At 39.4% G+C, this 16,640-nt stretch overlaps 1 protein-coding gene across 2 annotated transcripts in view; it reads right to left on the bottom strand.

The window, feature by feature from the left end:
• srgap3 (SLIT-ROBO Rho GTPase activating protein 3) overlaps window positions 1–16,380 on the bottom strand; it is a 52,630-nt gene extending 36,250 nt beyond the window's left edge. For both annotated transcript variants that reach the window (XM_088423460.1, XM_088423459.1), the window contains exons 1-2: window positions 15,963–16,380; window positions 1,570–1,765 (exon numbers count right to left, since the gene is read on the bottom strand). In XM_088423460.1, coding sequence (XP_088279586.1) covers window positions 1,570–1,765; window positions 15,963–16,026 — 260 coding nt within the window. In that variant the 5' untranslated portion in view covers window positions 16,027–16,380. The remainder of the gene's footprint in view (window positions 1–1,569; window positions 1,766–15,962) is intronic.
• Window positions 16,381–16,640: the final 260 nt, after the last annotated feature.

The raw sequence follows: 16,640 nt of genomic DNA, 5'->3' as shown, positions 1-16,640 counted from the left end.
CAGTCAAGGCAACAAGTCACTCCTTTTTTTTGTAAGATTTATTTGCACTTGCATTGTTATTAAATGCAGTTGCATTACACTTGGTGAACCTAGAAATTCCAATAGTCTTAGAAATGAATAGTGCATGCAGAGAGATCTTGTTGCACAGCTTAAAGGGCAATAAAATAAATAGGAGGACTACATTAGTGTTACATAAATCACATAGCCGAGCATATCATGTCAAAGCAAATCCCCAGACACCATGGAAATAGGGCCCTGATAAGGTATTACATCAAAGCAATCTGATTGAAGGTATACTAAGTGTTATGATTTGCCAGCAAGGGCAAATGCTCATTTGCATTTCATCTGGCTGGATGACACCAGAGCACTAAATGCTTACAATAACATACTGTATTTACAGTTCCTGTCATAAGGCTCTTAATGCAACAAACATTAAAAAGTGAACAAAAGGAAACCTGTAACTGCTTTTTCATTCACATTTTAACACAATTTCAATGGACTACTTGCCAAATGACATTGAATCTGTCTTTTGGAATTGGCAGAAGACAAAATGTGACCTGTAACTAAGCAGTTTGAATGCTTGTCTCCATTAAAATTATGCACCACGTTACTCCACCGGAACCATGTTTGCGGCACTGACATTTGTTTGGGATAATGTCCAATTAAAAATAGTGTGACAAGAATTAAGTAATGTTCAATTACATTTTAACCACTAGGGGGCATTCAAGAACAAAATGTAACCAGTCTGTTAGTCAAGAAGACAAATCAGCAACGTAACAGGAAGTTAATGACCTCATAGAAGCTAACAGGCAGCTCCACTCTCAAGTTTACTCATGGAATATTATTGAGGCATCATCTGAAAGTGCCTTTAAGGACACTTTTACATGTGTGATGTACATATACGCCATGTATGTTTGAACTAAATGGTAGTTAGTGATTGCTGACCTTAAACGCAAATCGCTAGTGCGGTATTGCTAATAACGATTGCTAAACGGTTTGCATAGGCAAATTTCATTGGGTGTCTAAGAGGAAATATGCACTAAGATATATCGATTTTAAAAAGATTCAATAGGGACAGCCGTAATTCAGACATATGACACAATGCCATCATTGGTGCTCTTTGTGCAAGCGGCGAGCTGTTATCTTGAATAAATGACACTGTGATTTGATTGGAATCCTCTTTAGTACTTAGGCAAAAGCAATTCACAACCTCTGATGTGTGGCATCTATTACATATTTAGATGGAAAACGTGATTTGATGCAACATAGAGTGAAAAGCTGTTCCGTGTAATGTCAAGTGCTGAAACACTGAAGCGGAGCGAGTCCAGCAAGTTTGTGTTGTCCACCGCTAGCTTCGTTAATGAGCCGTGTCCTGCTGCTTTCTACGCCCCAGCGAGTCGACCTTTTAAAGATGTTGGTTATTATAATGGATATTCCACTAAAGCGCATAAACATGATTTAATATTTTGTTTTGTGCTCTGTAATCAAACGAGGCAGAGCCATAAGTGAAGCAGTTTGGAGGAGGACAGGCCCACCAAGGACAAAGGTGAAAAGCCACAATGGACTTACTTGAACTGCTGGTGTTCCCTGGAGCTGCGGATTTTGGAAGAAAACCTTTCGGAGAGCTTGTCTAAACTGCGGGAGTATTCCAGTTCGATCTCTGCCTTGCGACGGAAAAACTCCTGCAGGTCTTGCAGCAACTGGATGCGTGATTCCGACTGTTGCTCTAAGCATTTGAACTGTTCCACCAACTGGTTACGGATTTCTGTCCAAAAAAACAAAAACAAAACACAAAAACATTAGATCTCATTCTATTCTTTCTGAATTCAAGTTGGTTATTCTGTGTTCTGTGAACTGAATGTATAAATTCCCAGAGCCCAGCTACTAATAATTCAGATACTCTGTGCTATATGAGCAGCAAAATTTGGACCCAGAAGCAGACAGGACATGGATATGGAAAAGAAGGAAAGTCTTTAAAACACAAAACTCCAACTTCACCACAGCTTGAAGCAAGAAACTAAACCTGGAAAACTAGACTTGGAAACTAAACTCCAGCAATCGTGCAGCAGCAGATTGGTGATGCAATCATTTCAAATTACAAACTTAAAGAGGGTGGCCATTATACCACATGTAATTTATTGTATAGAGAAGGCAACACCTTTAAATTTAAGCAGTAGAACAGGATCTAAAATATCCTCCCATGCATAATTGAAAATAAAAGAAAATGTGTATCTAACATGTGTGAGAGGGGATGTAATGAGAAACGTATGTGCTCCTCTGCTGCTGGAGTAAAATTTCTCCTCAAGAGGAACCTGATGCTGCCAAGCAGGCTGCAGCTCCTTCTGCCAGTGGGAACCCACCAGAGAAACACGACCCCTCTTTGTCGGGTTGTCATCAGCCGCAATCACTGATCTCGTTCCAGAAAAAGAGAAAGGTCTATTTTGCTGAAGAAAATTACCACCTAGAAGCAAGATGAGAACTCACTGTAAAGGAGTGGTCTGAAAACCTCCAATACTAAACGGCTAACTTGGTTTACTATCACATCAAACCATTCTTTTCTCATTGCAGAACCAAATGAGACTTCTGAGAATTTGCTGTACATCATTGCTTGTGCTCCCAGGGCGTTTTCTACGATGAGCTGAAAAATGGGAAAGCGTGTCTGTACTTTCTGTCAAAATGTCATAATACTTAAAGTGAAAAGAAAATCTGAAAGCAGCCCGCATTCTAACGCTGGCTGTGTGATGTACAGCATTACTACACGTGGGAGATGAAATGGTACGAAAAAAATCCTTTTCCAGTTTTGCTCTGACATTTTAAGATACATGACTTACCGAATATAAATATGCTCAAAAAAGTTTGTTTTTAATCTAAAATGTGGGAATTCCCACAGGCTGCTGTTCGCGTACCTTGTGGACACATAAAGAGAGCAAGGTGAAGGTCTCTTTCAAATATTTGCATTTCAAGCGATATCAATTATATTTAAAATGATATTTGTTCAAGGGAATATCAGCCCAAAAGGTGTCTTCTCAATTTCATATTCAACCCTATTAGTCTATACACAAGGCACTCTAAAAAGACCTGGATTAAAAATCCAGTTATGGGTAAAAAAAAAAAAAAAGCACTCATCCAATGTTTAGGTCAACTTGACCCATTTTGTGCTTGTCTTGTACAAATCTACTGAAGATGTTTTCAGATAAAATACCCAGAAAGTTTGGTCAAATTGACCAAGCTTTTGTCCATTTTTGACCCATGATTGAGTTACTTTTTTAAAGATAAGTGAAAGATATATCAGCTCTAGTCTGTAATGTCTTGGCCTCTGTTGTTGTGGTCTTGTCTACAACACTAGGCTCACCTAATTTCTGAGTTTGGTCATGTGATCATGTGATGCCATTTTCAGTAAACAGCAAGTGGCAAAATCACTCCCTTAGATGGGCTAAAATAGGTTCATTTTGCTGCTTAATTCATATTCCACAAATGCAATACAAACCGGAATGTCATGTTTAGACTAGTGAGGGCTGCATACAGCATGGAAAGAAAAATTTTCAGGGTGACTCAACCTTTATTAGCATTTCGATGACTAACTCGTCTAATGGGAGAGTTAGAAATTTTATCCACATTAAAGGCTGTCCATTGCTTTTTGTCAGCCAACAAGACCAGTTTTTGACTGACTGCAGGAGTGACACGGGCGACGCTTCTACACTGCCGAGGGTGTCATTTTGGTCAGCCATGCCCTCCTTGTGGACAAACGCAAGCTAGGAGGAAGCTTGTCATTTGAGGTGCAGCTATGATGTTGTGCAGAAGAGCCTTCCCCCGGTCTGCCTGTGATGTTCAACTCGGAGCAGCCCGCTTCACCCCTGCGGTTAACCATCGTCCCAGCCCTCTCTTTAATGCAGGGGGCCTCCCTTTCCCTTCACAGATTTGCAGCGCTTTCAAAGTCTGCAACTCCTGCGTGAGACTACGGGGATGCAACTTCGCAGCTTCCCGGGAATGCCTCAAATTCTCATAAGAGCTCTATTCTACTTTTGTCTTTTATTTAACTAAAAAAAATATCAAATCGCAGCAGGTGAGGAGAAAGGAAAAAAGTGACAGTATTGTGGGTGAATGAAGTGAAGTCACCACAACAAAAAAAGAATACAGGACTACCAGCAGCTCTACATTCAACACGAGGTTGGAAAAATAGGTCACCCACTCAAAATGTGTGTTAAAAATCCTGAGCCACTGTGAGAATGATTCCCAGATCTTGGTTGGCTTCATTGGTTGTGGTTTCTACAAAGTGACGGATGCTTGCTGGTTGTCCCTAAAGTGTGGTTTACGATAATGACGAAAGGGAATGTCAGCAGTTAGAGTGAAGATGACACCAAAACTGTGCACTTTTATATCTGCCTCCCCAGAGGAGGGAGGGTGCGTTGGGCATTCTTTATTTATTTTATTTGTTGATTAACTAACAAATTATAGCCATTGGGCCTTAAACAAGTTTGCGTAATTTGAGTACCTCTGTTAAAAAAAAAAAAAAAAATCCCAGCTGCATTTTTTCCAGCCCCTGCCCTGATACCTGTTTATAAGTGCACGTCAGAAAAAAAAAGTCAAGCCAATCGCAGCAAAAATTGTTAATGCCCTTTCTGAGAGTGAAACATGCCGAAAAGTTGGAGCGAACACAAGCTCTGAATGAACTCTTAGTTTATAAAATAATATATGGACACAAGTGGCTTGCTATGCTTTTATTTTGAAGTTGTTCCCAATAACATGTCACAGCGTAACATCCTGACGACTGCAACTCTCGATTTAAATGATACAACAGTGTTCTGATACCAGAACGCTGTATAGCTGTGCCTAGCATAAATTAGCCGCTCGCTATCAGCACTTTAAAAAAATCCGATGCTGACAGTCTGACATTATGGCCCTTCCTACTGATCACTTTTTAACTCAAATGTGTTGTTTCGTTCGACAATTTTGTCTGAGACAAAAATTTATGGGAAGAGATGTGTCTAAAATGTAATGTTTCTAGAGGAGTGTGCTGCCAAGCACACATTAATGGAAGTTTAAAACATATGTATAACAGTTTGTCATTCTAATTAAGTGGAATTTTGTTATTTGTTCATTTTATAATTGTTTTTCATCAAGCAAAATAAGATACAGTATTTTAAAATGCCTCCATATAATCAATATCCAATTCAAAATTTCTGGAGGAATTCAGAATACCAAAAATACTTGATAGCTGCATTTCTATAGGCTATAGGGATACATTTATTGAAATGTACTAAAAGCTTCTTTGGGAAAAGAAAAATCAAACATGCCAATTCCTAATTAATGTGTTAGTTTACTCAAAATGAGCATATGAGCTTTTTTTTTTTTTTCAAAAGAAACCTCATTGAATTTGTGAAAACATCAAACATTTAAAGTTGTTGATTAAGCAGCCTATTTTGTGGCAGAACTGCAGTGCTGTTTTCTGTTTAGAGACGGAGCCATCTGCTATCTGTTTGGTGGGGAAGGGGGGAGGGGAGGAAAGAATGACACTGGTGAAGTTGAAAGTTGGCCGAACTGGACTGTGGTTAATATAGGAAAAAATGTTTGACTATAGTTTACATTTATTCTGTTATAGAAAATGTCACAGGGTTTAACATTTGGCAGACTTGACGTCACAACATATGATACAACTAAACATACAGTAGAGCATGAATTGATGTTGAATAGACTTCATTAAAGGAGAGTCATGTTGTCAACGATTATTCCCGTAAGAAATGATTGACATAGACATTCCAGGAACATAAGAAAGTTAACATTCCAAACAGTTGCATTAGTGCAAACTTTTATAAAAGCTTCTATTAGATCAGTCGGTGTTAACTTCAACAAACCTGGCAACATTTAGCTCACTTCACTACAGTTCCTGAGTAAACCCTATATTTTGGCTGGTTCTTTTTCGAGATCAAAAAAGCCACACAAAGCTAAAGAAAAAGATAAGCATGTTTGCCTAACAGCTCAGATTCAGGGTTCAAATTTCAGTTCTGGCCTTTCCGTTAGGAGATTGCATTTTCTTCCCGCGCTTACGTGGGTTTTGTTCCTCAATATTCCAACGACATGTTTGGGAGGAAAACTAAATTGATGAGCATACATGCATCGTATCTGTAACAATTTACAAGTGCCTTGGCCATGTCTCATCAGTTTACTTCTGTGTGTTTATTACTGCAGCTCTGAACTATCAATAACTAAAAGCTCATCATTCACGTAATATTATAAGAGCGGGTAGTAGAGTATATTAATGCCAGTGACTAACTTCCAGCTCTTAAGGCAGTAGTATATCATCATTGAAAGTGACCTGCCTCTTCTGTTGAACACCTGCTCCCCAACATTGTTTCCTTGACAGTTTTTCAAGGCAGGAAATGAGACAACAGTGGACACTGGTCTCCTCACAGAACAGGAAGACCTCTGGAAACAAAGGCAGGATGTATCAACTCCCTGACCTTTGACCCTCAAGGACGACAGTTCTGTATTGACAGCTGTATCACAGCTTGATGGCTTTTTGGCCAAGTGCATTATAGCGCCACAGGATGGCTTTGTGTTTATACTGTTTTGCTTTTCTCCTTCGGATGTCAGAAGAAATGATAAAACGCTCGACTGATCCGGTTATCATCATAAAAACAGAGAAGGCAGTTTAGTGGGAAAGACGTAACTGCTGTTCATTGCGAAGCAAGTGACAATAAGATACTATCAAATGTCAAGAACAGCATCACAATAAAGAGCTTTGATGCATCATAATTCAACAATGCTCACACACAGAAAAATAAAACAGAAGTATTGCACTCCAATTAATCTGTGCAGGCAAATAAATAGACTCTTATTGTAATCACTGATGAGCCAATTTTAGAGTTAAATAAACTGGTATGAATTGAATTGGTCTTATAGCAAATACACTGTGCATAATAACAATTCTGAGAGAAAACATTTGCATTCCTTAAAGCGGTATGGCAAGGAACTCCACTGTACACATAAAAGAAAGCAAGCCCTTACCAAGTGAGGAAAATGCTTATGATGTGACGCCATGTAAAAATATACAGCTTGAGACTGACTCGAATACACAGACGTAAAACCTGAATCAGTCGGTGCTCAGTCTGAAGGCGGAAACGCTCACCGTCAGCTACTCATTGCTGATTTCCCAGCTCTACTTTCCGTTAAGTCCATATTATCATTTTCTTCCACGTCTATTCCCTAGTATTGGGAATCTTTTGGTCATATTGGTGCTAGAACTACTGCAAGAGTTGAGGGAAATATAGCCCCACTCACGAGTCAGCACAAGCTGAGTTTCTCTGGCGCGATACAGAATTTATAATATGGGAAATAGTAAGGTTTCAATAGCTAGACAGGACCCAGTAAAAAGGATCGAGTATTGGTGAGTTCAGTGATTTGTTTTCAACTGTTTGAGCTGTAACTGAAATAGCATTTAGCATTACCCAAACAACCTCCAGTCAACTGATTAGCAATGTAGAATTGTATTTATTTATTTATTTTTGCATCTGTCAGAGGATCCCATTTTCTTCTGTGATCGTAACAAAGGCCATATAATTGAGGCAGACTCCATGCAAAAAACACTACAATATACAATGTCGCACAAAAATAATGCGCCTTATAACCTGAAGCATCTAAAATAGGCCAATTTCATTGAAAAATACTGTGCGTCCAATGGTTTGTATGGTATTTTATAAACAGGTGAGTATGGAATTGTAAATATAATTAGGTATTGCTGTAAAACAGAATGTATATTGTATTTTTAGTAGCTTGAGTAGATTTTATGAATATGACAAATTGAACTAGAACTACTTCAGTTTATTATTTCATGAGAAGAAAAATCGAACCGAAGAGGTTCCACCACATATGTATGAAAACCTATTACATTATTTTGAGATAGGACTTAAATGTGCATAGTATAAAAACACATACACAGAGCCATGCAACTCTAAGCCAAATTCAAAAATTTAATCCCCAACTCAGCTGTGCAGTATCTGAGCTTTCCACTGCAGAGCAAAATTCACATGAAAAGTAAGACACACATGCAAGAGCAACCTTTATTCAGACCTTTAATTCTCTTACCAGTCTGACAATTTGAGTCTTTGAGCTAATCCTCTACTTCTCTGCTCTGTTTTTAATCCCCGGATGATAAAGGCAATATTGGATTCACAAAGGCGTGCACATTGATGTCACTCCATCTCGCCTGCTCTCATCATTAGCTGGGAGGGCTGCAGCACGTGCTCTCAAAGATAAGACAAGCCGAGAGCAAATCAATGAGCGACATGAGGTGAGCGCTCCGTCAGCCAGTCTGTGGCCATTGCTCATTCCTCATTAGCTAATGCTTGATCAACCGATTGGATTCAAAACTACCTTGCAGTATTGCTGCTATTAACACTGAGCAATTCAGCTTGTATTTGCTCAACTTTGTGTGTAAAAAACAGAAGAATCCGCTTCAGTGTTCTACTCTAGTTGTCTCTCATTGATTTTCTCTCTCACGCTTTTATCATCGGAAATGTCAGCGCGTTAGCACGTTATATGAGCTCGACGCTTCAGGGAAGCCCGAGCGTAAGCCACAACCCGGAACGCGCCCCGAAGCCGGCCGTCACCGCTGTATCCGGGATGCAGCGCTGTAGGGCCAGGCAAACACGTCTCCATGGCAACGTGGGTGTGCACCAGTCCCCTCGGGAGCATCTTATTGGCAAAGAGATGGAGTGTGTCTTATGAGAAGATGTCGGATAAAAAGTCTGGTGTGCGTAGAAGTGTGTGAAGCGAGTAGAAATGTGTAAATGACGCCAATGAAGCAAAAAAAGAAAACAGCAGCAGATACAAAAAATTAACCACCTCTCCCTGAAAACCAAATTAACAGCCTCTGAATTTTAACAACTAAATTTGAATTTGGTAAAGCCTTCACAGAGCAAGTTTACATGCAAAAACATCCAGTTATTTTAATAGGCTGTGCATAAAATCTGAAGCAACCAATTACAGGACTTAACAGCTTAATTAACTACAGTAATTAGGAGGTTAGTACTTATTTTCAGTAACCATCACCAACTGTATAGAGCTGCTTCTCTTGTTGACTAAACCTTAAAAATAAACTCCAATATCCGTTTTTTACTGCAATTGTAACGCATATTTTTCGATGTGGCCTGGCATTTACTGTCTTCAATAAAAGATTCATAGGACGCCTGGCACTTCATTTGTTACGGCTTGATCAATTCTCCATAAAATATCCCATTCAAGAACAAATGCAACCTGACTAGTTACAATTTAGTTGTAAATGATTGAATCTAAGCGTTCCCTTTGGTGAACAGCCATGTTTCCGACTCTTGGCAGAAGTGAATGAGAGAAAAAAAAAAAAAGAAAACACAAGCACACCCCGAAGAGTTAAAGGCAAGTTGATGGAATTCGTTTTTGAAGACTTGTACTGACGTGCCCCGTGTCAAACCTTCAGGGTGTGTGCTGCGTTTTGACTGTGGATACACAATCAGAAGCTGAGGCAAGTATTCATTTATTACACTTTAAAAATGTGTGGGGTTTTTTTTTTTCAACATACTAAGACTATTATTATGGACAACTTCAGACATCTCACAATGCGCACAAGACATGAGGTGCATTCAAATGCATTCAGACATTTCCAATTCGGACAGAAATAATTGATTCATTTATTACATATGATCTATAATCAACTGATTAACATTATTTAATTAACTCAACGATCTTCTGTTATCGACTGCCTAATTTACCTAGCAACAGTTGAGTACCAGCTTTTTTCCCCCCACTTAAAGCATTGAAATAATTAGAAGGTTTGTTCATCGTCTACCAGGAATACAATAAACCTTAATTGTTTAAGGCTCCATTTGAATAAGTCTGCCAGCATCCATGGTTCTATTTCCACCCTGAGCTGTGGCTGAGTAATATTTTTGTGAGCTGCTAATAGCTGCACTGATTGAATTATCCTTGGAGCATTTAGGTAGAAGCTCCCACTTCATAATAATGTCATTCTTGCAGGTCCCAAACTTGACTGAATTGACTGAATTTCACTAATTACAAAGACTTTCAAAGTCATTGAAGTGTTATTCCTGTACTGTGTCCCTGTTTCATGTGTAATCGATGACCACTTCAATACTTCTTTAGTAATCTTTTTTGCGTTAAATTTCAACAACAAACTCTATTACCATTACTATCTATAACAATTTTTCCTCTCTGGTGGTTTGTGGTTGATAAAACACATTGACTCTTTACTAGCATGTTTCAGCGAAGTTCTTCTTTGGCCAGTGGCAGAAACGAGTACCAAATGTATACCAATAATAATCGAATGAATTGCTTGATGTGTTGAATAATTAGATATGGCTGAATAGAAGTTTTCTCTTGTCAATAATATCTATGTAAGATTGTTCTAAAACATATCATACCCTTTCATATGACCGTACCCTTCGTACTTAAGTAATTCATACTTAATGACTTATTAAAAACCCTTCCGTGTGACTGGGTTACAAAAATTGATTTCTTGTGCATAATCAGTTGTTGACTAGTTGTTTGTCTGGAAAACTAAAAACAATGTTACCGTTGCACATATTAGTTTGACTACTTTATTAAGATAAAAGTCTGGTGCCACAACAGTCATACTGTTAGAAGAATAAAATGCTTCGACACAGTGTTCCATGAATTAGTTCAGCATAAACAACTGATAATGTTGATGTGAAAGTGTGAACATTCACCAACTGGTACCCCAACAAAACAAACGCGATTGAAACCACTTCTGTATAAATTGACTTTTTTTTTAACTTCATGAATGCCTGCATACAAACCCCAAAAATGATTGAGACTGTGTGAAAAAGCTCATCTCTGCCATCCACAAAAAGGCTGTTTATGTGTGGGACAAATAACCACTTAAATAGTTGCAGCTGGCTCCATTTCAGGCCTGCCACAGACTGAAACGCAACCAAATATCGCGCATTGGGTGTGTGTGTGTATATATATATATATATATATATATATATATATATATATATATATATATATATATATATATATATATATATATATATATATGCAACAGGGGTCTTTTTCATTGTATGGAGATGTAAGAAAGAGGGTAAGGCTTCAGTGCATGGATTTTTTTCACACTTTTATACAAAGACGTATTTTATACAAAGACGTATTTTGCACGTGCAGGTTTTGTTGTAGGGGAGTTTTGCTGTATAGTGCTTTTCTGTACACTTCATCCGTGTGGTGGGTCTTATAGAAAAATGCAGCGTCAGTGTGATGGCAGAACGCCTTGACATGGAAACACTGCTTTAAAGAGCACATAATTACACAGAGTTCCTGCAACATTGTCCCCAGTATGACAAACAGTAAGGATATTACAGTATCATGTACTGACATGGCCTTTAGTGTTGTCAGTTTAATTGCCAAGTAGACTATCCAACTCTGTGTGCAGCCCTAGACTTTTGCTGACCGCAGAAAAAACAAGCTGGTCCGCTCAACTGGGGCTTCAGTATCTTGCTCAAGAATACACGAGACAAGCTATCTAACGCTGAGCCGTACCACCTTTGGATGCTTGCTAAATAGTTTTGAAAAGCCACTAAATTTTCACTTTTCATATGACTAGAGTGCTCAGTATTATTACAAGTGCAAAATCAATTTCCAGCAAAATAAGGGCCACAATGTTGCCCATGAACTGCAAACTGAAGTTGGGGAGGCGGCTTTGAGGAGTTAAGGATTCCTAAAAGTGACACCAACTGATTTTCTCTGCCTTCTGTGAAGATGAAGCGGTTCACACTTTGAAGTGTCAAAACATGTTTCATTGTCAGAAAAGGTGTGTATGTGTGTGTGTGCATGTATTTCCAGATCAGAAACTGAAAACATGCAAAATAACTTGCAGCATAATGTAGTTTTGAAATTGATTATAAAAGCTTTTAAAAAGGAATGAATAAAAGAAAACAGACACAAGTCCCAGAGGTATAGTGTTCCAGGAAACCTCCTAGAGCCAAATTCCACTCCAATCTAATCAAACAAATGAGCGATCCACTTTAGAGGTGGATACGAGAAAAATGGCCAGTAGAAGGGATAAATCTGCTGACCCAGGACCCAACAGGATGTTACTATTCACTCTGACAGGAATTTATTCCTCGATCCTAGTGTCTACACTCAGTAGATACACAAACATGTTCAAAAAGGTGACAAGCATATCTTACCAGCATGCAGAGCATTAACAAGCAGAGCATCCGCTTGTGTATGTAGGGTTCCGGTAACACTTCAAAATAAAAGCATTCTGAAGGATCTAACGAATCAAATCTAACGGTTACGCGGCGACAGGCTTCCGGAAACAACTTCAAAATAAAAGCATTCTAAAGGTACTCGCAAAGGAGTAACCATTAACAAGCCAAAAAACAGCTAAAAAAGATAGGTGTCATGTTATTGCATGGTTGAGGAATTTAGTTAGGTTCTAATCTCATGAGATCTCATTCCACGAAATCTCATCCCATTCCTATCAATTTGTATCATTTTGTCAACTGATATAGTATCTGTATTGACATCTGACAGTTCTCTTTAGCCAATACTAGTAAAAAAAAAAAAAAAGTTTGCTCAAAATCCAAAGCAGCGACTGGGTTACATAAACAACCCAGGATTTTTTGTACGTATTTTGTTCTATTCACCCAAATAACCCTCCATCATTATTCAGAATTACGCTGCAAATCTTATTAATTTTATGGCTGGTTGTGAAAAATTTAAACAAGCGTTCGCAGGCCTTGTATTGTCAGCTGTAAGTTAGAGAAAGTGAGTGATGCTCAAGATCAAGCCACTAAAATCTTACAAAAAAAAACCCGGCAGATCTTCGCGGTGTTACAAGCGCACGTCATTTCAAGCCATCACGTTAAACCTGCTTTGCTATTGAGATGGAAATGCATGAATTATATGAAGCTCACGTCATAGTGTTCACCCTTTGTGTTTGCCACATTCTGCTTTGCTATTACACTACAGATTTTTTGTTCATGTCGCTCACTTATTAGGCCTCATACATAATAAAGCAACCTTGTGATCTTGGAACGACCCAATCAATGACACTCTGATGACAAGGGTCCCTTCTGCCATGTCCGCATGAACCATTAAGCCATAAGTCACAATATGACAGGTGCAATTTCCAATGTGAATTTCATTAGCGCTCACTCACTGGCTGGTTCATCTCAGACGTGGCCATTGTTGTTGAGGAGGCGGAGAGCCCTCTGTAGTCTATGCAATGCGTGAGCGGTGAATGACAAATTATCCATAAATTAGCATCCCTCTTGATCGTGCCATTCAAGGACCCTGGCTAATGCAAACTGGGCTAGACGGGGCCTGGCACTAAAACAAAAGCGTTACGTCCACGGCGCCGTGGCATCCGAGCTGAATAATTGATGCTAGAATGATCACAACAGGCCTCGAGTAAAGCAGTCAAGAGGAAAATAAGATGGACATTGACATGGTGTAGCGACCTCAAAGAAAATATCCAAGCTCTCACACTTTGAAATGCTAAATCTGGACCTGAGGGATAATGAGCAAAAGCCCCTGAGGTGTAACATAAATGAAAGCATTGGGTTTTAGTCATGGGACCAGCGCCTAGAAATTGAACCTAAGCACCACTTGGGGAAAAGCTGGCTCAGGATCAGTAGCTTCACAATGGCGCTCGATAGAGTCGTAAAATAGTCCAGTTCACCCTACAATTTTCTTTCAAAATAACTGACCCATGCCAGATCATTTTCAGACCCCTACACCGGTAAGGGTGGAGATTACAAAAATCCATTGATTACTCCACTATGGGAATAGTTTGGCAATCCAAGAAGCCAAAAAGTACGGTGGAATATGAGCTTGGAAATTCTGTACCTTACATTTCATACCGATGTGTTTGATCTAATATATGGTATTGTTCACAGAGAAGTGTTTCCTGACGATTTCAACTGGTACAAAGAAAACTTCAAATACATAAACCTCACAGCAATGTCGAATGTCAGGGTGAAGGGTCCAGAAAGTCTCGAAAAAAGTTTGGTTTGGAAGTACGTTAAGTACCTCAAACTCATTTGGGAGAATGGCAAGATCAGATGGGAAAGTCCATTTTTTAAATAATTTGTTTCAAAAAGTGAAATTTGCATGTTATGTACTTGTATACGCACTTGCATGTATACATACTATATAACTGTATGTTAGTTCACCACGTACAGTGAAATACTTTAAGCAATTATTTGTTTCATTTCGGGAGTGAACATTTAACAACTTTTATCACCCCGACAAGAAACATTTGAAGCACATAAAAAGGGACTAAATGTGTGTTCTCCAAAGACATGGATGTTGTCAATGTTTAATTCCTTCACTGCCAGCCCAGTCAAAATGGATTTTTGATTTACTGTATTATGATAGAATGCACAGGATTGTAAACTGCACCAACAAAAATTTAGCTGATTTTTTGGGGTCTTTTTTGTCATATATAGACCACACCATACGATAAGCTGCAGGTTGTAACATGAAATGTTCATGCAGAAAGATGGTACATGGGCATTTCTTTTGACTCTTTGTTTTTATTTATTTATTTTTCCTAACTGCCTGGTTACAGCAACATCATGACTTCAACCCAGACTGAACATGCCCACATGTTTAGAAATAAGAGCAGCACCAACAAAACGCAGACACACTCAAATTTAAAATACCACACCAACACAACAATAACATGCCTGGTTGGTTTACTAGGTGAGTGTGCTCTCTGGTGGCAAGTAAAACAGTTCAAACTCAAAGCAACACAGTTCTTTTATTGTGTCTTTTTCTGTCTCCCTTTGTTTGCCAGGAGATTCCCCCAATGGTTGGTTAAAAAAAAAAATTAAAAAAAAACTGAGTTAATGACTATAAACCGCAAAGTTGAACGCATGAGAAAAAGGTTGTGGCTTATATTCCGACATGTATGGTATATAGTTGTCATATATAGTTGTCAAGTGCAGTGAATGTCAGTGAATGAATACTCTTTTGTACTTTGCTTTGCATTAAAAAGAAAAAAAACTGATACATGTGATCCTTAACCAAAATGGCCTTTTTGTCAAACATCTAGGCCTGCAATCATTTGCGGCTTTCTAGTAGCACAGATGAAAAATTCCCATCCGTTCCAAGCTGCCCATGCAACCACCATTATTGTTCAGACCTCTAATTGGTCTATAAAGATTAAGCGCTATCAAATCGATTGCAGGTGTCTAAAATAGTTCCCACGTGGCAATGCAACATAAAACAAAACCAAAAAATAGTTTGATCACGATTTTGCACCTGATTTGTTGGTATATAAGACACAATCACAAGGTATGCCCTTAAAATTAGTCAGACGCACCCCAATTATGATTCTAAGTGGACTCATTAACAAAAAAATGCTCAAGGATATAACAGTGAATTTTATCAGTGTGGGCTAACAGCCCGCTTGGTCGATTACGGCTAAACAAGTCAAAACGTGATCATCAAGGTTATTCCTCAACTTGGCCCAGCCAAAACCATCTCCACCTCTAATGAAATAAAACCCAATGAGTCACATTTCACACACCATTAACAGTCATTTAATCAACATGCCCTGAATCAGTGCTGGAAGCCAAAGGCCCCAAGATGTGGTGAAGAAGGTGCAGCCATGCAGCCACCCTGCACTCATTTCAACACAAGGGATTATTTTACCCGGCAACACGAGCGTGCAGAGGCAGGATCCTAACCACATTGTCATCATCCACCGCAAAAATCCAACTGCCTGTGGATGAATGCACGAGAACATGGCATTGCACATGAGGGGAACGCATTTTTAGATTTGGGGCTCTGGTGGTATTGTCACTGTTTTACGATGCTTATACTAGGTGGGGATGCTTTCACGTTAAAGTCATGAGAATCGTTTAAAAAGTGGAAGCCACTAAGTGCATGGGTGCGTTTTCGTCAACGTGAATGAACGTGACGTGCGCAAACACGCTCACCTTTCACTTGGGTTTCGTAGTCCGCAATGATCTCCTTATCCTTCTTGAACCTAGAGGAGGACATGGTTCTCCTGCTTGGATGGTTGAGATCCTGCAAGTCAGGCTCTCCGGTGGCTCCGTGCCGGAGGATCCGCGTTTCTTGCAGAAGCTGCAAAGCCTTCCGACGTTTCCTCGCTGGAACAAAAGCTATTTGCACTTGGCGACGATCGTTGCGATCAGTGGGAGGAGAGTACTCGGGTCCGATGTTGCATTGCTTTCTCTTTTTTTCATTTAATTTAATCCAGCGACCGGGAGGTGGGGAGAGGAGTTAGCGGGAGAAACAAAAGCCACAAAGGAGCTCCAAAGTGGACATGGTGGAGAAACGGTGAGGAGTCAGCTCCGTGTTACCTGCGTGTGACTGAAACCCACAACAATCAGACGCTGCTTGGCAGTCTGACTAATTGAGCTGCAGGCAATGGAGAGAGAGAGAGAGAGAGAGAGAGAGAGAGAGAGAGAGAGAGAGAGAGAGAGAGAGAGAAAGAGAGAGAGAGAGAGAGAGAGAGAGATGGTCGAGTCTTTCACGAGCACGCGCCTGCACGTACACGTCACGTCAGAATTGATATAGCGGTTTACCTGTAGACATATACCCACGTCTGTCATTTTAAATGTGCATGAAATACACCTCGTATTCACACCTCG

Source organism: Hippichthys cyanospilos, chromosome 9, assembly GCF_059441005.1.
Source record: "Hippichthys cyanospilos isolate Australia breed blue-spotted pipefish chromosome 9, RoL_Hcya_1.0, whole genome shotgun sequence".
NCBI lineage: Eukaryota > Metazoa > Chordata > Actinopteri > Syngnathiformes > Syngnathidae > Hippichthys > Hippichthys cyanospilos.
The sequence above is the reverse complement of the archived record's forward strand: the minus strand, read 5'-3'. Positions and strand labels throughout refer to the sequence as shown.